General features: G+C 48.4%; 1 protein-coding gene across 1 annotated transcript in view; it reads right to left on the bottom strand.

Annotated features, from left to right (window-relative positions):
- Positions 1-22,728, bottom strand: part of LOC146816774 (uncharacterized) — a 32,013-nt gene extending 9,285 nt beyond the window's left edge. The window contains exon 1 of the mRNA XM_085609564.1: positions 22,605-22,728. Within this exon, the coding sequence (XP_085465690.1) occupies positions 22,605-22,728 (124 nt within the window). The remainder of the gene's footprint in view (positions 1-22,604) is intronic.
- Between the last annotated feature and the right edge of the window lie 3,376 nt (positions 22,729-26,104).

The following is a 26,104-nucleotide window of genomic DNA, read 5'->3' as shown; positions in this document are numbered from 1 at the left end:
AAAAAGGCCCTACGAATAGTCGTACGGAGCGTTTTCTCCGTACGACTCGTACCAGGTAAACTCATTTCACAACCTAGGAAGTACGATTCGTACAGGAAGCCTTTTTCTGTACGAATCGTACAAAAGACCGTACAGCAAAAAAATACCCACGATTCCGATCCGGAAATGCTTGTACGCGACGTCCGTACGTATTTCACCAGCGTTTTCCAGCCCAGCAAGTACAATTCGTACCGACGTCACTCCGTACGGCTCTTTGTTTACGGGAGCCAAACACTGCCGGAAAAGCAGAGTCCGACGCGAACGGCAACGCCACGGAGCCCCGGTACGCGACGTACAGCCATGAACCCCATCGTACGTGTCATCCCGGTCCTCTTGGCCTATGACCTGGTGCACCGCACCCGACGCACACGCCGCAGAAGGTGAGAACAACATGCGTGGGTATGGTGCGTACCCCACGTACCCCTACAGTGCCATGACAACAGTGGTACGGACTGTACCTACGCATGAATGCATGGGTACGGTGCGTACCACACGTACCCCTACGGCGCCATGACAACAGTGGCACGGACCGTACTCACGCGTTAATACGTGGGTACGGTGCGTACCCCTACGGCCCCATGAGTACCCAGGTGTCGACCGTACCCACGCATAAATGCGTGGATACGGTGCATACCATACGTACCCCTACGGCACCATGTCAACAGTGGTACGGACCGTACCCACGCATGAATACGTGGGTACGGTGCGTACCTCTACAGCCCCATGAGTACTCAGGTACTGACCATACCCATGCATGAATGCGTGGGTACGGTGCGTACCATACGTACCCCTACGGCACCATGCCAACAGTGGTACAGACCGTACCCACGCATGAATACGTGGGTACGGTGCATACCCCTACGGCCCCATGAGTACTTAGGTACGGACCATACCCACGCATGAATGCGTGGGTACGGTGCGTACCATACGTACCCATACGGCACCATGCCAACAGTGGTACGGACCGTACCCATGCATGAATACGTGGGTACGGTGCGTACCTCTACGGCACCATGAGTACTCAGGTACGGACCGTACCCACGCATGAATGCATGGGTACGGTGCGTACCATACGTACCCCTATGGCACCATACCAACAGTGGTACGGACTGTACCCACGCATGAATATGTGGGCACGGTGCATACCCCTTTGGCCCCATGAGTACTCAGGTACGGACCGTACCCACCCATGAATGCGTGGGTATGGTGCGTACCCCTACGGCCCCATGATTAATCAGGTACGGACAGTACCCACGCATACATGCGTGGATACGATCTGTACCACACGTACCCCGTTACGGCAGCAGGAAAATTTGGATACTAGGCGTCCACACGCCTGGAATGTGGGCATAGAGGACTTGCTCTGCCTGTTACCTACAAATTGTTGTGTGTGTAGGTCCTTGCCAGCAGTGTACAGCTCCAAGGGGGTGCATGGGTGGGTGCAGAGGCCTCCCAGCAGTGCCCAGACATATGAGGGGTGGGTGCAGAGGACTCCCAGCAGTGCCCAGACATATGAGGGATGGGTGCAGAGGACTCCCAGCAGTGCCCAGACATATGAGGGGTGGGTGCAGAGGCCTCCCAGCAGTGGACAGACATATGAGGGGTGGGTGCATATCACTCCCAGCAGTGCCCAGACATATGAGGGGTGGGTGCAGAGGACTCCCAGCAGTGCCCAGACATATGAGGGGTGGGTGCAGAGGACTCCCAGCAGTGCCCCACTCCCAGGAGGATGGATGTCATTCACACACTGCATGACACACCACATGTGGGTGTGAGGACATACAACACATGTATACCCACCCATGGCAGATGCCCCACAATACACACCCGGATGTAATGCCAACAGACTGTATAGTCATGGAAATGCATACTAAAATAAGTTAGCCAAGGGGAACACACACTGTCACGCACATCACAGGAGTGATAGGAATGTCCAGGTGCTGGTCCAGCCACCCAGATGTTGTCTCTCATGTAAGGAATAGGGTTCACTGCGACTAGATACATTGCCCACAATTGTGAGTCAGGTGCCCAAATACCCTGCATTACACGTGCCATTTGTGTGTTAGGCCGTGATTACACACATGCATAGTGCTGAAAAGGGGCAATTGGTCCCTGATGCCATTCCTACATACACAAAACACAAGTACAGTGACTGGCAAGGATGGCACAGACGAGTCAGCAGGAGACATCGGTGAGCATGCATGGCCATTGTTGAAGGGATCCGTCACCAACAAAGGATATGTTGACACAGGTTAGCACAACAATTGTGCAACTGTTTGCAGGGAACATGTCAGGTGCCACAGAGGAAGGAACACTTCCTGGGACAATGTCTCACAATACAAAGGAACACACACTACCAATTAATATTTTCACAGACATTGAGATGGCACACAAATACCATGGTCCACCTCATGACCATCATACTAAAACATTTCTCAGAACCCTAACGCATTACCAGTACACCAACTTCATGGGCCTCATCACCAACATCAAGTACCTGAAATGCAATAGTGTGGAAACTAAAAGAAAAGGCTTTATTCAGCACACAAAAAACAAAATTGTTATAAAACACTATTTACAAAGGCCAATGGCCAGTCCATAGTTCGAGTCCAAGGGTGGACGTATGCGACTGTGTCCACCCCTTCCTTGCCTGCACAAAGTCACCTCAAGGGTTGTCGACCGGGGGGGGGGGCATCATCAGTGGGAGTACCAGGCACTGCAGGGACAGGAGTGGGTTGGGTAGGTGTGGTGGGTGCAGGGCTGGACGTATCCACCACAGGGGGTGGTGCAGCGCCAAAAGTGGTGGTGAGCAGCTCGCTGCACACTGCTGCCAGGGTGGCCAGAGGAACCCCTGCACCAGAACGAACACCAGGGCCAACGGAGGGGGGGGGGTGTCCGAGGGATGGGGTGCAGCGCTCTCGGGGGAGGTGGTGAACATGGGGGGGACTCAACTCCCCTGGCCGGAGACTTCCTCAACCGCTTGCGGGGTGGTGTCACAGTGGGGCTGAGGGACTGACTAGCCATGTAGGTCACTTTGGGTGATGTCTTGGCAGGGGAGCTAAGGGGAGTGGATTTGGAGGAAGTGGGTCATGAGGACTGCGGACTCTGACTGTTGCTGCATGTCTGCCGTTTGCCCCCAGACTCTGTGGGTGTGACTACATCCCCCTGAGTGTGCGTGCCAGGAGGTGTGCGCTGTGCCTTAGTTGAGGGTGTGCTGGATGTGTCTGTTGTGCTGTGTGCCTGTGACTGTCTGTGTGTGCTTTGGACAGGCATGGGAGAGGGCAGTGTGGATGGGTCTGGGGTAGGGGGGGACGGAGCGCCGCAGGAGAGACACTGCTTCCATCAGTGAAGAGTCCATGGACTGCAGAAACCTGCGTTGCTCATTCATCGTTGATGACATGCCCTCCACGAACGACACCAACTGTGTGAGCAGTCTAGTGTGTTCATAGAGGACATGCAGCATCGATGCCTGACCAACCTGCAACTGGTGCAGTGTGTCCACAGACTCTTCACTGAGGGCAGCAGGGGTGATAGGGGCAGGGGCTGCGGTGCCTGGTCTGAAGGAGACACGGTGGGACCGTGCACGGACAGAAGGGACGGGAGCAACTGGGAGGACGGAAATGGCAATGGAGGAGGCGGGTACAGATGGTGGGATGCTGCCAGATGTTGTTGCATCCTCCGCCTCCTCAAGGATGTCAGCCTGGGACCCGTCGGTGTCCTACATGCTCTCGCCTCCGGGCAGGTACTCCGACTGACTCCCCTCGCCCTCCGTGCCACTGTCTCCTGCTGACTCCACAGCACTGGTGGCACTGTCGCTGGGTCCCTCCTCAAGGTCCATGCCAGTGTCTCCCTCGCGTGTGGATGATGATGCTGTGGGCAAGGAGAAGAAACCAGAAAGCATCAGTCACCTGTATACATCTGACACATGAGCACAAGAACAATAGGTCACAGTGCATATCAGGCTATGCATCATGAGTAACAGCTGGATTACTCCGCACATATGTAAGCCCTGTACTGCCCAGTTGGTAGACCCACCATGCCACTTTGACACCAGGAAACTCAATACACAAAAGGCCACAACTTGAATGAGCAATACACTGAGAAGCTAGTGTCTGTGAACCGGTGAGCACAGCAATACAATGAAGTCATGACACCTCTTGTTTACCCTGAAAGAAACAGGAGTGGTGCACTCAAGGTTAACTAACACACCTCAATACTCAAGGTGTCACCACACTCAGAGACCTGTAAGTCCCTTGGAACACAAAACGAACAAATGTTGGTACCTTGGGACTCACACAACTTCAACCAATCTACATGTTTGGGATGTGCCAATTGGCCATTTTGCAAAAAGAACACTGATGTGCCTGCATGCAAGATGTTGCACAAGGCAGTGCACACAAAAGTACATTGACACTGTCATTGAAGAAGCTGGCACCTTTTCAGAGGAGCCTCTGTTAGAAATAGATGGTGTTGCAGAAAGTACATATACATGGGCCTACGGAGGTCTGGACAACTTGACACTAATGAGTCTCACAAAATCAAGACCACCGTGGGCACATGTATATGGAGAATCTGCGACAACATTTATTTATAACAGTGGCTTCATTGAAAATGTGCCAGCTCATTCCATGACAGTGTCAATGTACTTTTGTGTTCACTGCCTTGTGCGACATATTGCATGCAGGCACATTAGTGTTCTTAACACAAATCAACAGATTTCCACATGTGAAACATGAACAACTGTTGATAAGTGCTGTGAGTGCCAAGGTACAAATCATGAAGAGTGACAACTTGAATCATGTCAGTTGTCACCAGGCCATCCGTCAGCTGATTACACAGTTGGCTACACACATGACCTACTGCCTGTCATCTGGAGTGGCACCCAAGTCCACACCCAGGACAATGCATAAGCTAATGGGCCTGCAATTGGGTGGTAAAAAAGGCCAGCTGTACTGTGGGGACACCCTCATGGCAAGCCTGAATGTACACACAGATGTCAGCACACACAGTCCAAACTGCGTTGCATCTGAAACACACACGTGCCAAAAATGTATGAGCAAGATTCTTGTTGGTAAAAAAGACACAGGCTGCAAAGCACTTACATTAAGCACTGGCCAGCATCACAGGGGCACTGCCCAGTGTATTTTAGTCCAGGCAATTCTCACACACAAGTCAGACCTGCCACTGAAAAATCAGAGTTGAACATGTATGCCTCTCCCGCACCCCCCTCCCCCAATACCTGAGTCTATGTGATTTATACAGATCAAGAAGTGACACCTCTTATTCAGGGTTACAACAACTGTGCTTGCAAAATTGCTTCATTGACACCACATCACCTCGTGGGGCTGACAACACATATTTGTGACAAACAACCATCAACAGATTGTTGTGAATAGTCACACAGGCACTGCCCAGTGTGAGTATGCAAAAGCAAAATGTTGTATCCCTGTCCAGTGGACACATGTAGCACATATTAACCAAATAAAACTAGGCCAGGGAACAATGCCACAGAGGCAGACCTATGCAGCACACACAGAGAATGTGCACAGTGTTGGATGACACACATGATTAGGACGCCAGGGTGTCTCAGGGGACTGTAGTGGGCACACTGCTCCATGGTCCGGGACTGAGCTGACTCTACCATGTACAACCGTCATGGCACTATGCATATCTCACACTCATGCACATCATTTCGGAGGCCACAACATTGCACATGCATGCTGCAAGGGTGTCCAGTTGAAAGCTCACACTCCTATGTTGAGAATCAGCATCAGTGACAACAACTATGGACCCCCTACATAGTGAACAGGTCATGGCACAGGCAAGGTACCAACACAAGTCACAGACCACCCTCCCACATGATGCAGAAAGCAATGTGCACTTAGATGTACTGGCACCCTAGATGACCATGTGCAAATGTGATTACACACACACCAGGGGACACATGTAAAGGAGAGGAAGGGATGAAAAAGATCCCCAGGTGACATTTGGAAAGAGAAAATGCACTGCACATATGAACTCTGGGAGTGTATTCACGCAAAATAGCACTTCCTAAAGCTGGCGAGACATAACACAACAAAAAGCCATGTACCCACCCCCTCCTTGCTGCAGTCTCTACTCTAACTGCCTATCGAGGTTAGGGAAGACCACCGCCAGGACACGTTTCATGTGGTGGGTCAGGTGTCGGCGCCCGCCGTGGCGGCGAGGTGGAGAGAGCTTGAGCTGGACCCGGGCTATCTGCAGGGTCCAGCACCGGATTTCCTGCCACCTCTTGCGGACCTGGGCCAGCTGCCGATCACGCCCCCCCGCAGTCCTCACGGCCCTGACGACGTTGGTCCAGATGACCCCCTTGTCTTAGGCAGTTACCTGTCAGGATGACAAAGTGACACAACATCAATACACCTGCTCCATGTCCCAGAAACACACATCAGAACATCTTTGAAAAGTTGAACAGGGCATAGGATGCTGACAGGAATAGCCTCATTCACAACATGCAAGTGGCCTGTGTGCAAGCACCAATGCAGTACATGGCATTGAAAGTCTACAGGTGGCATGAGGGGTGGAAAACCCTCAATGAGCATGCCACACACTGTGCAGCACATGCAACAGCAGGCTGATGTGCAGCACGTGCCATGCAGTCACATGTCCCACTCCACTGACGCACCCTCAGCAGACTAGACAGACACACCCAGCCACTGATCACTGGCCTGTCATTGACTACAGCGGATACAACCCTCACTCTGCACATGTGCCATTTGCCAGGGGGAGTCACAGGTGTCGTGCCAGCTCTGCAAGTCAGACACAAAGCACTGCTCACTTGTCACATCAGATGGTTATATCAGTAGCCTTCAACATGCAGCTGTGGTGCAACACTTCACATAGACACTCCCCCACATGACAAGGAACATTCACACACGTCAATGTCCATGAGGTCGTACACGTCATTTGGACACTCTCACCACAGGTCCACCCAACTCATACACATCTGTGGGTACAGTCACCTGTCACACCGGGGGACCACTGAATCACCTCAGGACACCATGAATAAAAGCCCCCAAGGATTAGCCAGGCTGAATGTCTCATGCACTATGCAGTGAAAGTCACTGTAAGCACCATGCAAGTGAGGAGTGCACACAGGAACTACATGATGCACTGCATCAGTGACATAAGCATGCCCCCCCGGGACAAACTCTGAACAACATTGCATGTCAGTCCCACCTGGACACAATATTGACAGTCACACAACAGGTGCATAGGCAAAGGTAGTGGACTCATAACTCACCTGCTCCCCTGGTCTCCCATACAGGCTGGTGTACTGTGGGAGGAGGACGTCCAGCAGGGCCTGATTCTCCTCCAGGGTGAATGGCTGGGCCCTCTCCACAGCACAAGACATGGTCCAGGGAAGCAGAGACAGCAGCAATGCTGTCGACAGGAAAGTTGTGCAGGCAAGTGCCCTCTCATGGCTTCTGGCTGCCTTATATCTGTTTTGCTGAGGGGCATTCATTTTGAGGAGTACATAGTGATTGGTCTGAATCATTTGCATCTTACGTTTACTCCAATCCCTTTAAACATACACCAGTGACAGCATTTGCATCGTTCAAATTTAGAGCATCATGTCAAGTCAACAACCACTTTGCAACATTGTATTTTGTGGCCAACTGACTTTTCCAGGACACCTGCTGGAAAAATATGAAGAGAAAACTCGGTATCCATGGCAACCTGCATGCATTTAGGGCCTAATACCTGTCCCTTATGTGTCCCCTATGTAAATTTGAAAGCCACACACAGGTACGGTGCGTTTCACACGTACCCCTACGGCACCAGTTGCACAGTGCGTTTGACACATACGTGTAGGCACTGGTAGTACACGTATGTGTACTACCAGTGCCTACACGTACGTGTACAGGTACGTGTAGGCACTAGTAGTACACGTACGTGTACAACTAGTGCGTACACGTACGTGTACAGGTACGTGTAGGCACACGTACGTGTACTACCAGTGCCTACACATATGTGTACTACCATGGCGTACACATACTTGTACACGTACATGTACGCAATAGTTGTACTCGTACATGTAGGCACTGGTAGTACACGTACAAGTACAACTAGTGCGTACACGTACCTGTACACGTACGTGTACGCACGAGTTGTACACGTACGTGTACTACCAGTGCCTACACGTACTTGTACAGGTGTGTGTAGGCACTGGTAGTACACGTACGTGTAGGCACTGGTAGTACACGTACGTGTACAACTGGTGCGTACACGTACGTGTACAGGTATGTGTAGGCACTAGTTGTACACGTACGTGTACTACCAGTGCCTACACGCACCTGTACAGGTACGTGTAGGCACTGGTAGTACACGTACGTGTAGGCACTGGTAGTACATGTACGTGTACAACTAGTGCGTACACGTACATATACAGGTACGTGTAGGCACTGGTAGAACACGTACGTGTAGGCACTGGTAGTACACGTACTTGCACAACTAGTGCACACATGTACGTGTACAGGTACGTGTAGGCACTGGTAGTACACGTACGTGGACAACTGGTGCGTACACGTACGTGTACAGGTACGTGTAGGCACTGGTAGTACACGTACATGGACAACTGGTGCATACACGTACGTGTACAGGTACGTGTAGGCACTAGTTGTACACGTACGTTTACTACCAGTGCCTACACGTACCTGTACACGTACGTGTAGGCACTGGTAGTACATGTACGTGTCCAACTAGTGCGTACACGTACGTGTACAGGTACGTGTAGGCACTGGTAGTACACATACGTGTACAACTGGGGCGTACACGTACGTGTACTACCAGTGCCTACACGTACGTGTACTACCACGGCATACACGTACTTGTACACGTATGTGTATGCACTAGTTGTACTCGTACGTGTAGGCACTGGTGGTACACGTACGGGTAGGCACTGGTAGTACACGTACGAGTACAACTAGTACGTACATGTACGTGTACAAGTACGTGTAGGCACTGGTAGTACACGTACATGTACGCACTGGTAGTACACATACGTGTAATGCCTACATGTACGAGTACAACTAGTGCATACACGCACATGTACAAGTACGTGTACGCCATGGTAGTACATGTACATGTAGGCACTGGTAGTACACGTACGTGTATTACCAGTGCATACACGTACGTGTACTACCAGTTCCTACACGTACCTGTACACGTATGTGTACACACTAGTTGTACACGTACGTGTACTACCAGTGCCTACACGTACGGGTACGCATTTCACACGCTTACAATGGTGATACAGCCGTACACATGCCAGTAATGGAGGGCTACAAGTCGCACATGGATGTCCATCAAGTACTTGTCATTGCATACTTTCATGTGCAGGCCCTAGATGTGTTAGCCAGTGATCTTGCACAGGTCCTTCCATCTCGTTGCACAATTGATGTTATCTGACCTGTGGACACATGTCATGTGTGATGGGGCACGATGTGGCACACATCACCTTGACACGTGCCACATGTGTGTCTGTAGGCCAACTGTGTCATGCATAGCAGCAGTGGGTGGCACAGTCATGAACATCCGCACCTGTCTCCTGATGCCAGGGACAGGGACACTTTATGAACTGACCTGTCACGATCAGCATGCCCCTTTGGGACTATGTCGGTTGTGTGTCATGTGTTCACATGAGCTTCATGTCAGTGTCCCGTCAACGGCATCTGCTGTTGGTGCATCCAACAGGGGTCTGTGTGGAGATGGGCATGTAACACATCTACGCACACAATGCCACATGTGGATTCCCAAGCCTGTAGGGTCTGTGTGCATGGGACATCATATATTTTCAGTCATACATGTGTTTTTTGTCTCAATGGCTGTGTCTTTGTGTTGTCACGTGTACCCCTTCATCGCACTGTGTTTGACATGTACATTTGACATTCCATGTGACCTGTGCGTGTGCCTTGCAGTCAGCTGTCTGGATGAGATGACATCCTTCAAATGCAGCTATGTGGTTGTGTGTCACTCCGGTGATATCTGTGACTCTTCACTCAGACTGGCCCCCAAATCTTTTCAGGGCATGTCATGTTGACTTGACAATCAACAGGTGTATGATGCATTTTGTAGGAGTGCCAGCAAGCTGCCATCTGTGTCCTGGATGTATTGCACACACCCGACTCCATAGTTACCTGATGTGTATTAGCAGTGTAGCATGTGCTATGTTCATTGACATTGATGTTTGGCGACTCTCAAGCTTCATTCTTCAAAACTATGTTTTGCAGGGCACCACCTGTCCCAAGACTAATGCCAGACTTGGGTGCCATGAGGGAACGTGCCTGCATCCGCCGTTACAGATTCACTCAACAGTTGATTGAGGACCTGACAAAGAGGCTAGCACCACACCTCCAACTGCAATACAGGTATCCTACTGCGCTGGCAGCATTACATTTTTTTACAACAGGTACGTTTCAATTGACAATAGCTGATGTGGGTGGGATGTCCCAGACTATGTTCAGCTGTGTCCTGCATGATGTTTTAGCAGCCATGTTGGAGCACCTTGATGAATTCATCAAATTTCCGACTCCAGAGGGGTTGAGGGATGTCAAGGGGGATTTCTATGACCTGGGTGGGATGCCCCATGTAATTGGGTCCATTGATGGTACACATGTGGCTTTTGTGCCGCCACAGGCACAGGAACAAGCCTATCGCAACCGCAAACATTACCACTCAATAAATGCCCTTGTGGTGTGTCTTGCTAACATGCTGATTTCACATGTCTGTGCACGTTTTCCAGGATCTGCACATGATGCCTACATCATGAGGCGTAGCAGGGTGCCACAAATGATGCTGCGGCTGCACAACGAACCAGCATGTCTTGTTGGTGGGTATAGTCTTTTTGTCCTATGTGTTGCGGTATCTTTGTCTCTTACGGCATCTCGAGTCGTGACCCACTTATTTACATGATGTTTCCAAGTAGGGGACTCTGGCTATCCCAACATGCCATGGCTGCTGACACCTCTCCGCAACCCAAGAACAGCTGCAGATCACCGGTACAATGATGCACACGGCCAGACCAGGCGAGTGATTGAGAGGACGTTTGGACTCCTGAAGAGCCGATTCCGGTGCCTGGACAAGACAGGCGGGTCCCTCCCTTATGCCCCAGAGAAGGTCTGCAAAATCTTCATTGTGTGCTGCATGCTGCACAACATGGCAGTTGAGAAGGCAGTGCCACTCATCCTGGATCCAGATGAGCAGGAGCATCCACCCGTGGAGGATCAAGGGCTTGGTCACGAGGCTAGTGATGATGAGGAGGAGGGGGATGATATCCAGAGTCAGCTCATACGCAACTTCTTCTCATAATGGTGAGTCACTGGCAATGAGTGTGCAATCTTGTTGCGTTGAGTGGCATGTGTTGCAATGTGTGTGTCCAGCTGACTGAATGCAAAGTGACTTGGATATGTGTTCTGATGTGTCACTCGAGTGATGATGTCATGCAACACAATTTTGCAGAGAGACTTGATTGGCAATTTACATGTGTCCAACATTGTTGCTGTTTTGTACACTTCCATGTGTGCGTTGAGAATCTTTTTTTGGTGACTTCTCGTGTGTCTGTCATTCCCAGGTATTTGGCACCTGTTGTCTGATCGTGTCATCGTTGTCCTCCTGCTATTCCTCGTGTGGATTGCAACGTGTGCTGAATCAGCCTTCCATGCACGGACATGTGGAAATGTCAGTTTGGGTAAGTATTGCAGCAAGGCTTTTTTGTGGTGATACAGGTTCTGAATGTGTGGTGACTGCTTCTGTGCATGTTGTGGTACCATGCATACATGTCTTCTCACCATGGAGCATATGACATGTAGAATCACTCCCATGACATGATAGTCAGCCTTCTTGACAGTCATCTGTAGTGGAATATGGCGTCTGATGAAGGCTTCAATGTGTGTGTACCTTGGCTCTGAAACATTGCAGATGCTACGGGTGGACATAGTGGGGGACATCACAACAACATGCTTTATGAGGAATTGCAGCCTCTCCTTGTGCAGCAGGATGTGTTTTGCTCATCCCCTTACCTTGTGTGCCAGTTCATTGGGATTGACATCATCCGTGTTGTGAAGGGGGGGTCCAGCGTATGTCCCACATGTTCTGTCAACTGACCTGTGAGTCTGTTAATATGGAGGCATATCCCTGTGTGTGTGTATGTGGAATAACGGTGTTCAGCACAATCCAAAGTGCCTCATCTCGGTCACTGCAGATCTCTTACCAGTTTGCATGCGTCATCTATGGCAGAATTGACAAAGATTGAGCATAAGAGTGTATGTGTACTTTGGCAACATGCATGCAGTGCTTCATGGCTAATGATCTCTATTGTGCATGTCGTGCCTGGTTGTGTATGTATTTGTGCAGGTTGCTGACCACAACGGGACGTGAATGCCTGCTGATGGTGTGTCTCCTTTGCGCATCTCCGCATTTTGTTGCCTGACACAGTGGCTGTCATTTATGGTGATTGATCATACACTTTCTGGGAATGACCTATGAGTGAGCTGACATTCCTTCCTTGACATACACCTGTTGCACTGTGCCTTGCTGACCTCCTTGTCTTTGTGTGTTGATTTTTGCATGATTTCTTACCCCTTCCGCCTGCTGCTGCCTCACCTGCGGCCCCGCCACTCCGAGTGCCCTGATTCTGCAACCCCCACAACTCAGAAATGCTCAGCCCTTCCTCCTCCACCCATTTGTAATGCAGCCAGCAGCTTTTCTGTGCTACTATAGCCCCAGCGCCGTGCCAAAGGCCGGACCGTCTGCGCCTGCAACATGCACAGTGCACGACCCTCTAGTTTTTGCATGACCCACATCACACAACAGGCTCATGCTGCAGCCACTCTCCAAGCAATGTTCTCATGACAATCATGCTCCTGCCATCAGGCAACCCCTCAGCACACACACACCACCTTTGCATGCTGAGTGTGCTACTCCAACTGCCTACACAGCGCTGCCCAGCCTCCCAGACCCTGTCATTCCAACCAGGTTATGTGCCTCCTACTCCACACCCGCTCCATCCACCAGCACGCTATTGGACTCTGTTACCTCCTCAACACTACAGCCCCACACATCACCTTCATGACAGTAACCTGGACAAAAGCATCCTCAGCACATGACGTCTTCATTGCCATCTCAGACGGATCCAAGATCACCCGCAGGGACGCCAACACCACTCCCGGGGGCTGAATTGGTAATTATTGACAAGTACACCCTCAGAGTCAAACGTCCGGGTTCACAGCAACTCCCTAGCAACCCTCGGAGTAACACTCATCTACAGATCTGCAGGCCTGCATCCACAATTCCGCTAAGCCATCAACACGTACATCTGCACACAGGCCCTCACCTCCACAGGCTACATGTGGCTGGGGGCCAGTAACTTCTTGCTGGAGGGGACACACACCACCATCCATCATTGGTCCATCAACATTTGAATCCACGTCTCCAACAAGCAACACAGTGCCACTCACCCCGCTACCGATCCCTCAAAGATGCCTGATGTAAGTCGCCACAGACAAGCTGTGTGGGACACTCAAAACAACACCACCGCCACACCCTGCAAACTCACACACTGGATCAGCAACTGATCCGTCAATCTTGCCACATTGACCGACTTTCCTGTGAAGCACAACAACAGTTAAGGTACCTGGGACAAGGCAGACCTACTGGACTCCTACAGACCTAGTCGGACTCTTGTGCAAACCTTGCAACACAAAGAGACATAATTTTCCTTACAGCCCTGGAAAACACCACACACAGCCATCACCATATCATCAGCAAGGGCAAGTGGAGATCCTTCAGATAGTGCCGAGACACCCAAACACACGACATCAAGGAGCTCATCAGCATTGTGAGTGAACTGACAGCAGATCTCCATCCAAGACACCCCACCCTTGCAAGGCAGATCCCATCCCTTGCTACTTTGTACCACTGCAAGCTCATGGCCATGGACAACAGCCTTGGCACACAAAGGCAGACAGGACTATTATCCGCTGGACAAACCCCCCTCAGGTCATGGACTCCCGTCAGCAGCAAGTACACAACCGGGATCATGTGCACCATCCACTCTGGCTCTCCATCAGGCCCCTTCCCACACAACATCTCAACCACATCATTCGCCATCCTTGAAGCCCACGTCCTGCGCGTCATGAATGTCTCCTTTGAGTTAGCCACATTCCATGGCTGCAGGAGGCATGCAGAGCCCCAGGCCCTTCTTAAACAACGGACGGCAGTACCGCAGGATCTCCTGGTACAGCAGCCTACTTCCCTACCCAGCAAATGTCACCAGGAAGACACTCAACTAGCAAATGACCAATTTCCTACATGCAACCAGCTCCAGCCAACTGGCACCAGACCGCTTTACACAGTAATCACACCACTGCAACCGTCATCATTGCCAACAACAACGACTACTTTGCCCAGCTCAACAATGGTGAGGCCACCACCCTTGACCTCTCAATGCCATTCTACACCATGTGCTACCACACTGTCAGCTCACACATCTCCAACACTGGTATCCAGAGGAGGGCCCAGGATTTAATCAGGAAGTAGTTCACCAGCAAGGCTCAGGGAGTCTGCCTCCACCCTGCAACATGTAGTACACTGGGGTCATCTGGCCCATGCCACAGGGCTCTTCTCTCAGCGTGACGATCTTCAATGTCTCCATGACCCCCCTCTCCACCATCACATGCACACACAACCTCATCATCATCTGGTATGCCATTGACACCCAGCTGCTCCTCAAACTCACCAAAGAGTCAGCCATTTCCAGATGCAAACTTCAAGAAGGCATGAGATCCGTTGATGAATGGCTGAACATCAGCCATCTGAGGCAGGACTTGGACGGGACAGAGGTCATCATCTGAGGATTGTCCCCTTATGGCTGGGTCAACTCCTTGCATCCCACTGGTCTGTGCACCGCACCAGCACCCAGTGGCCACGCAGGCAAGCTGTTGTTCATCATGGACTCATCGCTCACAATTAACATGCAACTCACCAACATCTGTACCCCATGCTGCAACACCCTCCACATGCTGCTGATGACCTCCAGATAGATCCACTCCAAGGCAAGACAGACCGTCCCCCTGGTCCAGGACACCAGCCGGCTCAAATACAGCACCGGCCTCTACAGAGGACAACAGCAAACATGCAGGAGAACTTATCCACATCCAGGGTGCATCCGCACACCTCATCTGCAACATCCCCCGCCCCAGCCATATCACCGTCCACCTGAGAGAGGTACAATGGCTCACTGTGTGCTGCAGGATCACCTTCAGACTCCTCAACCACACTCAGGAGGCAGTCCATTACCCCAGACTCAAACCGACCTTGGACGTGTGTCATCCAACACCCCATTGGCCCTACTCCATGCAGCCCACCTTGCCCTGGCCACCATTCATCACACCCACATAACCTCTGCACGCAGGAGATAGTTCTCCCACCTCGCAAAACAGACCTGGTACTCCCTCCCCGGGCACATCAACATGACCCATGACCTCTACACCTTCATGTAACTCTACCAAATTGGTCTGTCAGAGCAATATAGCAAGCCCCCCCTCAGCAGCTTGAGGCCATCACGGGTGAGTGTTAGGCTCCATGTCTGTATTTTGTGATACATTGTGAGCCATGTGTGTCTTCGACCGGACTCAGATCCAAGTGTATGGATGGCTGGAGTTAGTTCCACACTCAGGCATACTTTAACAATATCCCCACACGTAGGTTGTGGACTCATGCTAAATGACTGCAACATGAAATTTCAATTATTAAATTTTTAATTTTGAGCTCTGGGGCGTGATTTGTGCACAGAAAATGGGGAAATGCAGGGACCATAGAATCCAAAGATCACAGGCGGAGATGGGATCCTTGGCATTTGAAGTCATCAGAGTCCAGCCCACAGTGTTTGGCATCATTGGTCAGACTGTGACCAGCAAGTCCATGTGGCAGATGATGTCAGTCCATGGGGTGATGCTGTCGCACATGAAGGCCAGGTGCCTGGCCAGGTGACCTGGGAGATGTGGATGGCCCGCTGCCTCTCACGGTCTTTTCCATGGACGACCAACCTTCCTCCGGGGACCCTCAGATGCAAGGCTTGACGATGTTTGGGACGCTCCGTCGGACGAATCCTCCTCCTCCTCCCTCCATGTGGCTGGTGCTGGTCTGCGCCTGGTGTCACAGGGAGGGTTGCCCATGTTGTCGCCGATCTGATGGAGTGAATGGCTTATGTCCCTTTGCACCACCAGGAGCTCAGCCAGTCTTGCCTCCATCCGTCTTTGGTGTTGTTGTTGACTGGCGTGTTGCTCGGCCTGCTGGTTTTTGATCTCTGTGAGGGTCCCCACTACCTGGCTGATCTCCCTGGTGTCACGCCAGTGTACCTCCATGATGTTGCGGATGTGTGACATACCGGTCCCTTCAGCTGGCTGGGAATGACACTCAGATTGCGATATGCAACAATCAGCTGTGTAAGGTACTGATAATTATCAAAATGCTAGTTGAGAAAGTGTATCACCCAGTCAGTAATATAGATGTAATTGGATCCATCCGTACATATACATGTTGAAGGATATCATGTTATAGAGCTCACAGTAATGCATGAGTGTAATGTATAGTACAATGTTAATAATATTGATGGAGCACTCATTACCTTTAAAGATAAAACAAAAAGTGCCACTGCAGCTGCAAGATTCGAATAAGGCACTAATCCTTGAAACTGTAAAAAGACAAACATGTATGTGTACAAAGTTATACATATTTCATTTTTTGTTCACCATCTCATCTTATGGAACTTACATATACCACGATATAGGTACATCATCACCAGAATGGCCACAAATCACAACAAAAGGTCAAGATTGATTTGTGAGCAAAATGGAGTTAGATATCTAGTGGATGAAGGTATCTAAGTCAGTCATAACAATCTTCCCATATTAAATGCCAAATTGATCAAGGTTTTGCATCACTCTTGCTCCATGCGAAGGGGAGCAAGGGAAAAGCAAAACCTAAGTGAGATTTATCAAGCCACGCAGGGCCACCTTGCATGGAACTGCATGGCTTGATAAATCTAGAGTAACTCAAGGCAGCGCAATTCGCTGCCTTTCTTTACTCTGCGGCAGGGAGGCATTACCTTGGTGTTGCGTGGGTGTTACCACGTATTCACCCATGGATTTTGGCGCTTTCCAAGATTTACCATTTGTGGTTGACCTGGGAATGCATCAAAATGCAAATCCTCCCCAGGTGAGGCGTAACAATGAGAAATCTTTTCATTTCCACTCATTTTTTCCTCCTTCTCCATTTGCTGCATTCTGCAGCACACATAGAGAAAAAGGAACATGGCTCTCAGAATTTTTCGTGTGCAGGAAGACATCCCTTCCTGCACAAAAACAATCCTGCCTACAATGCAGGCACTCCTGCACAATGACGCAAGAAAGCCTGCGTTGGCGCTAGTCAGCCAAAAATGCACCAGCACTATGAAAGGACAGGAATGGGCCCTATAATGGTAAATAGTGCCCTTTCCCTTTCACACAGCGCAGGTCAGCAAGGTGGTTTGCTGTGTTGTGTCGCATGATTTCTTTATATAGGTCTTATTGTGAATTACTGTGCTGGGTTACATGTATATCTGCAGTATGTACTTGTTCACAAATATGTAGTGATTTGTTGTGTTACTGCTGTACTATATTGCTGTAAGCCACCATCACATAATTTGTATTTTTTTAATGATGGTTAATAGAACACCATTTACATATGAATTGCGTGGCCCTTTGCATTGCTGTTTATGGGCCACTACGTTGCCTTTAAGTTCTTCTTTATGGGCTACTGCGTGGCCCTTTCCGTTGCTCTATATGGGCCACTGTGTTGCCCTTTACCTTGCACTATATGGGACACTGTGTGGCCCTATGAATTGCTCTATATGGGCAACTGCTTGGCCCTTTGCACTTCACTATATGAACCACTGCATGGCCCTTTGCATTGCGCTATATGGCTCACTGCGTAAAAAACATATGACTTGCTTGGCCCTTTGTGTTGCTCTATATGAGTCACTGCATAGGAACATAGGTTTAGTGTGGACCCTTACGTTCATAGGGGGGGAATAGTGTGTCACACAATGTTTATTTGCGTAGAAATGCATCTGAAAAATGGACGCAAAATATGACAACCTGCCATTCACACCCAGGAAATGATGCAATTGTTGTGGCTGCATACCAGGAAGTGTAAATGTTTCTTTCAATGTCTTTTTGTGACTAGTGGCTGGTGGATGTGTTGAGAGGAGAATAGAAAGAGTGTTGAAGTGATTTCACAGTGCATCTTGTTGAGTCTGTGTCCTACTGTGCTTTTGATATAGTCTACCTTATTGTTGTGCTTAAGTGGTGTTGTTTATACATCTTTGTGTCTGAGTATTGTTGGGTGTCTGTCTATTTAAGGGCATTTTTTGTTAGTTATAAGTAGGGGCTTAAGGGGTTTGTTCGTAGTTAGATTTTTAGGAATAGGGCTTGTGCCATATAGGGCCATATCTGGGAAGGGGAGAGGCTGCAATGTCAATGAGGGGAGGTAGGTCCTCTTATCTGGCTGATAACACACTACCTCCCACGTATGATTGGCGCTGGAGGGAGGGTGAGTCAAGGGTTCCCTGGCAAGGAGTGAAATAACAGATGGGAGCATGTGCTGATGCACATGTTGAAAGTGTCACAGGAAGAGAGGTCCGCCGATCAACTGAAACATCAATAGGTGTACATGGAGACTCGTGAGACGGATGTGCTTGACCTACTGGGGTTTGAGGTTGGAGATCATGTAGCTATGTATCCATTTACTATTAACTTGTGGTCATGTAAGGTAATTAATAAAATAAAATATCTTTTGCAAAACATAGTAGCGATGTTTGAATGCCTTGTGACACACAAGGCAAGACAGAGTGACACCAAGGCTAGAATGTCAATGCATATCATTAGCCATGCTGCACAAGTTATTTTTTTGTGGGTAGACTAATATATATATGTCGAGTATATTTCACCATGTGTCCTTGCATGGAACTGGGGCATGACACATTACCTAAATCCGCTACTCAAAGTACATCCAAATGAAGTATATTTTCATGTGTATGTAACATTTGTGTGCATAAGGAGCAAATACTGGGCATAATGTTTCAATGGTTTTGCCTCTCCCTTGCAACATGCAAGAGGATGCAAGGGTGACACTAACTCTAAATATCCTTTTGGAAGTCCATGTTGCGTGAACCTGCATGGATTAATACATCTAGAGTAAAGCAAGTGAACGGAAACGCTAACTTGCATTACTTTGCAGCAGGGATGTGTGCAATAAGTGGAGTGTGGCTGTTCCCACCCATCTACCCTTGGACTCTGGCAGATTCCCAGATTTACATTCAGGGGAATGCATCTGATTTGTATGGCTCCTCAACAGTTCAGCAACAAGAAAGCACCGGCACAAATTAAGCACTGGGGCCAAATCATGTGGCCAATTTTCTAAATTATGTGGCAAATTATGCCCCACGTTAACTGCTATTTTTATCCACTTCAGCTAGAAACAATATGTTTTGTGATACTTAGAAATTATGTGGCAAATGTGGGGAATCCATAATTATGTGGCAAATGATGCATCCACGGATTTGCATAAACCCAGTTATCCTCACCAGTGCCCATTATTTTATCAACAAGTTATTAAGGAAAGGTAAACAAAACCTAATCACTCTAATTCCAATCAGCACCCTTTGCCAGCTACACATTGAAGAAAATTTAGTTTTCCTGCTAATTACTGCAAATACAAATGTAATATAACAAACAGATAAGGGGTAACTGTGGAATATGGTTCAATATTGAAATCTCGGGACTCTGGTGACATTGGCAAACCACTTGTTGACGCCACCAGAACAACGAGGTGGCAATATCGTAGCATATTTTACAGGTATCTTCGGCCTCTGGCCCACCATGCCACATAAGCCTAGTAGCTGTGACAAAGGTAAAGCTTTGCAGAGTGGTTTTGGGACTGTGATTATGACGAAGAAATTCATGTTTCTCACAGAAATATGGGGGAATATCAGAAAGGCGGCGCTCTGAAATTATCATCGCTTTTGCGTCCGTTTTCGGGCAAAAAGCGGCGATAATTTCATCGCCTTATCAGCAAAGACACGCTGTCGCGTGTTTTGCTGATTTAGCGCCCCTTACAACAACACCCAGCTTTGCATCTCTAATAAGATGCAAAGTGGGCGTTCCGTGCCAAATAACTGGAGAAATGTCGCTAACCGACATTTCTCCAATTATCAAGCTGCACGCAAACAGGCAGAGCGATAAGAAAAGTAGCGCTAACCACAGTTATCGCTACTTTCCTTACGCCTGCTTGTAATCTGATTTAGCCATGTAGTCCAATGGGAGGTGGATTACATGGCTAAGACCACCCTGCCCTATCAGCAAGGTATCGCTGGTCGCAGTGAGATAATCACTGGATTTCCAGCAATAATCACACTGTTTTCCAGCTAACGCATGGATTCCTATCACTTGGGAGATAAGCGTTGCTGATAGCATGCTATCTCCGCGATAGAATCCAGCGTTAGCCTGCGATAATTATCCTTGCGCTAAAAGCGCTGAGCGATAATTATCGCAGGCCCTTGCTGATATGCCCCCATGGGTTTTTATACCACAGGATTTTGTGCAATAAAATCACCCAAATATGTAATCCAGGCCTTTTATTGACCACTAGTTCAATACAGATACGAAGCACAACCACAAACATTCATTTTCGATTCATAGATTGTTATGTCACTGAGGTAATACATGCTTTTCAGGTAAACTTTGCAAAAAGGCAAAATCATAATGGTACCATAGGCATAGTTATTATTTTTAGTATCCATAATCTATATACTAATAATAATAATAATATAATATTAATATCCTTTTGTCTGTCTTCTTATTTCCTCTTATATTTTTTTGAAGTTTTAATGCACTACTTAGAAAATTAAAGTTCTTACTCCTAAACTGTATCAGCTGTATAACTTAAACTTTTTTTACGTCACAATTTTTCACTTCTTTTCGTCTTTACTTCTTTTTTGTAGCTTTAAATTGTTTCCCCAGTATGTCCACTTCCTTCCACCTTTTTCTTCTGTTTGTCTATTTTTCCTCTTTTCTTTTTCTTTATGCAACTTGGCCCCCTGCACCCACGTTTTTCTGTTTCTTCCAATTACTTTTTTATTTTTTACTTTGTTTAGCTTTAGCCCATTTTTCTTATCTTTCTTAGTTGGCGTTTACTTTTTTCTATTTCATTTTCTATGTACAACTACTTTCTATTCCCTTCCTTCTTCTTTATTCACTCTTTTGTTTATGGTTCCTTGATTTCCTTTTTCCATATTTTTCCCATTTCTCAAAATGTGTTTATCTTAATTTTGAATATGTTGGTTTTTCACTTTAGAATCGTTGAGTTTTGAATTGATCATTTATCACTGTTGAAGTAAAATCACAGCTTCACATTTCCACCACATGCATCCAGAAACAAACCTCTCTACATGCAACTGATAGCAAACTCAACATCCCAGGACAAATATATGTGGCAATCAAAAACATTAATTAAACGCAAAAAAGGGATATTTCGTGGACCAAGTACCTTGGATATTTTTAGATACCTCAGAAGTATTTCTCTCATATGCTTTTACTGTCCATCACCGCTTGCCCGTAGAAATGCTATTCAATCTGGAATTCCATGTTCCTCTCTTATACCACTGAAGAAGGTGATTTTGTATTCTACAGCAAGATTAATATTAAATGCAAAAAAATATACGCCAGATTTTCCTAGTACTAAAGTTACTGGTTTCCACTGCAAGCTAAGATTAAATTTATGAACGGCACCTGGCCTATAAACCTATCCATTTAATTAAACCACCCTACCTGGCTAACTTTCAGACTATACCCAGGTCCATAATTGTGGGGCAGTTAATTAATAGGTATAATTTCTCACAGTGGCGGGCAATCAGTACCCTCATTGGGCGTCATACATCAGTTATGCGGGTTATAGCATTTCTGGGGCGCTTTGATTTTTTTCCCTTGCGTGTGAAAGAGAACGACTTTGCAGTGCAAATGTGATCAGATGACCCAACCTCACAGGATAAATAGATACATTTTTATTGTTTCAAGTTATTTAAAATCATCACAATATAAAAACAACATTCTTCTTAAAAATAATAAAAGCTGCAGGATGGCCTAATATAGCATGTTCAATTCCAACATTTAGCATAATCTAACAACCGTGGTCAACCAGGCAATCGCACTGCAACTCAATGCACTCAGTCATAAGCATGAGCCACTAAAGTGCAGGGTGCAATGCCGTGCAACAAAGAGGTAAGGGGACAGTTCGAGCCCTGGATGGGGGGCTGGACACTGTGCTGAAGTCACATGAGAGTCAGTAGGGATGACCCGCAATGTCCGGGGAGGTGGAAAGAATTAAGACATCTTCTGGAGCCCCAACAGATGCCATATTCTGCTCAGAAGTGCCCTTCATGCACTTGGAGGATCGAATGAATTGAAGTAGGGACCGAACTGAACCCTTACCTGAGAGGATTGCAGGGGTTCTGGGGCCAAAGAAGTCTTCTCTGGGCAGCAAAATGACCTGTGTGCTCGAGGCTTCTGTAGCGGACCAATGGGCAGTAAGCTGAATGTTGTTGGTAAAGTGCATCGTGCATTACAAAGCGACTCTGCAGCTCCCCCGTAACTAAGGTGCAATTTTAACCTTTGATATAATAAAGTGACTCTGCGGCCCGCTTGACCAAGTCCGTTGCGGCTGTACTCTACTGGCCTGAATCGTTTGAGATACGCGAGGAGCAATCGTAAACCGACCCAAGACGAATGGACGCATAAAAGGGACATGTGCAATAAAATCTAGCGAGCATCACCGCCACTGGGCCAGAAACTGGGGTCAAAATTCATGATTGTTGTGTTTTTTAAAGTGCTGTTAGAGCGGCATGGACAAAGTCCCTTGTAGCCAGGGCTTTAAGTGGGCCGGGTCTGTCCGGGTCTGAGCACCGGCAGTTTTTTTTTGGGGCCCTCGAAACGGGTCTCTATCGGGCTCTATTTTCGTGGCTACTAAAGGTAGTCCGTTCTTTATTTATTTTTTTCGGACCCGTTTTGAGGGCCCAAAAAAAAACTGCCGGTGCTCAGACTCTGTAAGCGCATAAGACCTTACATCGTGTGCCGCCAGAGACCGAAGTTAATATGCAACCCGTAACAGGCGCGCAACACCCATTGGACTCACAGGGCTTCAGCCCCCCCCCCGTCGTGTGTGGCAGCCCGGGATGAGACACCTTCCCGGGCAAAAAAGCAGCCGCACCCGAGCACTTCACAGGTCTTTAAAAGACCATTTGCATGTTAATGAGGCCTCGCTGTTGTTTCACCCCTTCTAAGAGCCCCTGCAGCTCCACTCTGCCTATTGCTTAAAGTTCAGCCCCCCCCCCCGAAACTTTTGCTCAGCCCCCCCCCCCCCCCCCCCCGAAATTTGGCTCTAGTTGCGCCTCTGACCCGTAATCGCCCTTGTTGCATCACACATTGTTTGTTTCCAGACGATCCGACGACACTGGGCGCCTCTGCCCTTAGAGTGGCAGCACCGAATACTAGCATTCTGTATTGCTGGGGCTTGCGGTAGACAAGAAAAGGCATATCCCTCGGCAAACACGACCTTACCTTCCAAATGATGCACGTAGGAGCTCTGTGCGGCCCACTCATGCATCAGACTGACAGGCCAGTCACTCCAAGCCTGAAGTCTGCACAGTTGGCTAAGAAAAAACGCCCAGGAGCACCTAACTCCGATCAATACAATGCAACATCTCTATCACTGTCTGTGCACCCTCAGACGGACATTGCCTTCCATTCCTCGATAACGAGTGGAAGTACTTGGACTCAGGCCTTTAAGTTGGACGGGTCCTCTCGGTCTCATACCCATTAGTAATAAAAAACTGACTTGAAGCCGTTCCCTACCGGACCCCATATTCGTGTCCTTACATTTACAGGCAACCACACGCCTTGCTTATTCCACAATAACTGTAAAAACCCAAAGGTAATCCATATCAATATTGCAGTCTCTGATTACATTTCACATATATTAGTTCATCTCTCTTTTCGTAAGTGTTTGTTTTTGCTGATGCTGTGTTTCTGTAGTTTTTGTCATGCAGCTCTTGTATAGAGCACAGTGAACTGAGTTGCCTCCATATGTCTGGGTGTGAATTCATGTTGTAGTTGGGTCTTTATGGCAGGCCACTATTGAGAGCTCTGTAGTAGGAGTTGAGTGCAATGCGAGCTGCTCACGGTGACCATCAGTGACTCATGTAAAAGTGTTCAGAAAACATGCACATCTGATCCTTTGCCTATTTGCAGAGCACAAAGAGTGACAGTCACTTATGCACCAGTTGTCCCGGTACTCAATGGGAGAACACGGAGAAGTGCCGGTACTCATGATTTTCTTAAGCACACAGTGCTAGTTATTTTGATTTAGACCACGCCCCTACTCGGATAGGCCACGCCCCTTCAAGACATTAACCACGCCCCTTTTAGAGCACCCCCAGCTTTTTTTCCCACTTAAAGCACTGCTTGTAGCTATACACAGGGTAGATTCCGCATTATCACAAACATGTTAGAAACCCGACAGAGAACAGCACAAGCTTATTAAGAGGGAGAGTCTGCTCTCTGCAGGGATAAGTGAATTCGGGAGGAGGGGTTTAGCATGTGCACGGGAAACCTGGGAGGAGAAGGACAGGGCAGAAGCTAAAGACTGGGGGGCAGATTTACAATAACTGGCGCATCCCTGCATATCAGCAGGGATGCGCCAGTTATTGTGCGTCACGGCTCCGCCACCATGCATGCACCGCATTTACAATGCGGAGCACCATGGGGCAAAAAACGGACAGATTCGTGACGCATCTGTGCCGTAAAGGCGGCGCATTGCTGGAATTGCGTCGCAAGCGCGACGCAGCTCCAGCAAGGCTCTGGGGTGCCCTATCTTTACAATGCTGCATCAATCCTTACGCCTGCTTCAGGCAGGCGCAGGATTTTGATGCAGCATGGGCTCAAAAGTGACTGAGTGAAATCTTGTAGATTTCACTCAGCCACTTTAAAAAGGCGTTCCTGCGACGGACCGCCACCCCCCTGCGCAGGAACACCTACTTCTGGCGCAGGGCTTTACAACGTGATGCATCTCCCAGATGCGTCACGTTGCAAATACCCCGCAGCATGGCGCTGGTTTTGTGCCACCACTGCGTCGCAAAAGTGACGCAACGGCGGCATAAAATATGCGCAAGGGGCCTGTAAATCTGCCCCTGGAGCAGGATGGGGCAGATTGGATCTGGGTACTGGACAGGAACTGAGAAATGCCTTTATAGGATAAAAATAGAAAGACAACACATATGCAGTACAGTAAACTGTTGGAAGGCAGTAGGAAAGTGCTAAGGATGGAGGAGAGGAGGAAAATGGATTGATAGTTTCCTGGAACCAATACACTATCAAGACATCTACAGAGTAGAACTGTGTTAGAGGGTACTGGGTGTTATCCAGTCCATCTGTCATGGGGTGCTGATGTCTACATGGTTGAGGTGGAAGAGGAACACATATGCTATAATAGTAGCATGTAAGTATGTGATGGTCAATAACTTCCACAACTTAGTTTGAATGTGTCTGCCTTTACGATCAATACATTTCTACAAAACCAAAAATACTGTTCATTCAAAGAGAGATACCTGAACGCTGCCCCTCCAGCACTACTACACGAGCATAAACTGAAAGTCACCGAAGACCAGCCGACCTCACAGATGTGTGTGCAGGATAAAAGAGCTGCGAAACAAGACACCAACTGCAAGCTGCACCCGACATAATGCTGAGCAGCCAAGCCCTAGACATATTGATTTCAGAGAAAAAACACTTTCACACGTAAGAAAGTAAGAAGAAAAAATATTTGTTAATCGAGTGAATCCCAATAACACTCTATTCCTGATTTTTATGGCGCAGAAGGACTTGTGGTACAGAAAATACAACTACCAACATGAGAAGCATGCACAGGCATGGTGCAG

Source organism: Triturus cristatus, chromosome 6 (genome assembly GCF_964204655.1).
Source record: "Triturus cristatus chromosome 6, aTriCri1.1, whole genome shotgun sequence".
Taxonomy (NCBI): Eukaryota; Metazoa; Chordata; class Amphibia; order Caudata; family Salamandridae; genus Triturus; species Triturus cristatus.
The sequence above is the reverse complement of the archived record's forward strand: the minus strand, read 5'-3'. Positions and strand labels throughout refer to the sequence as shown.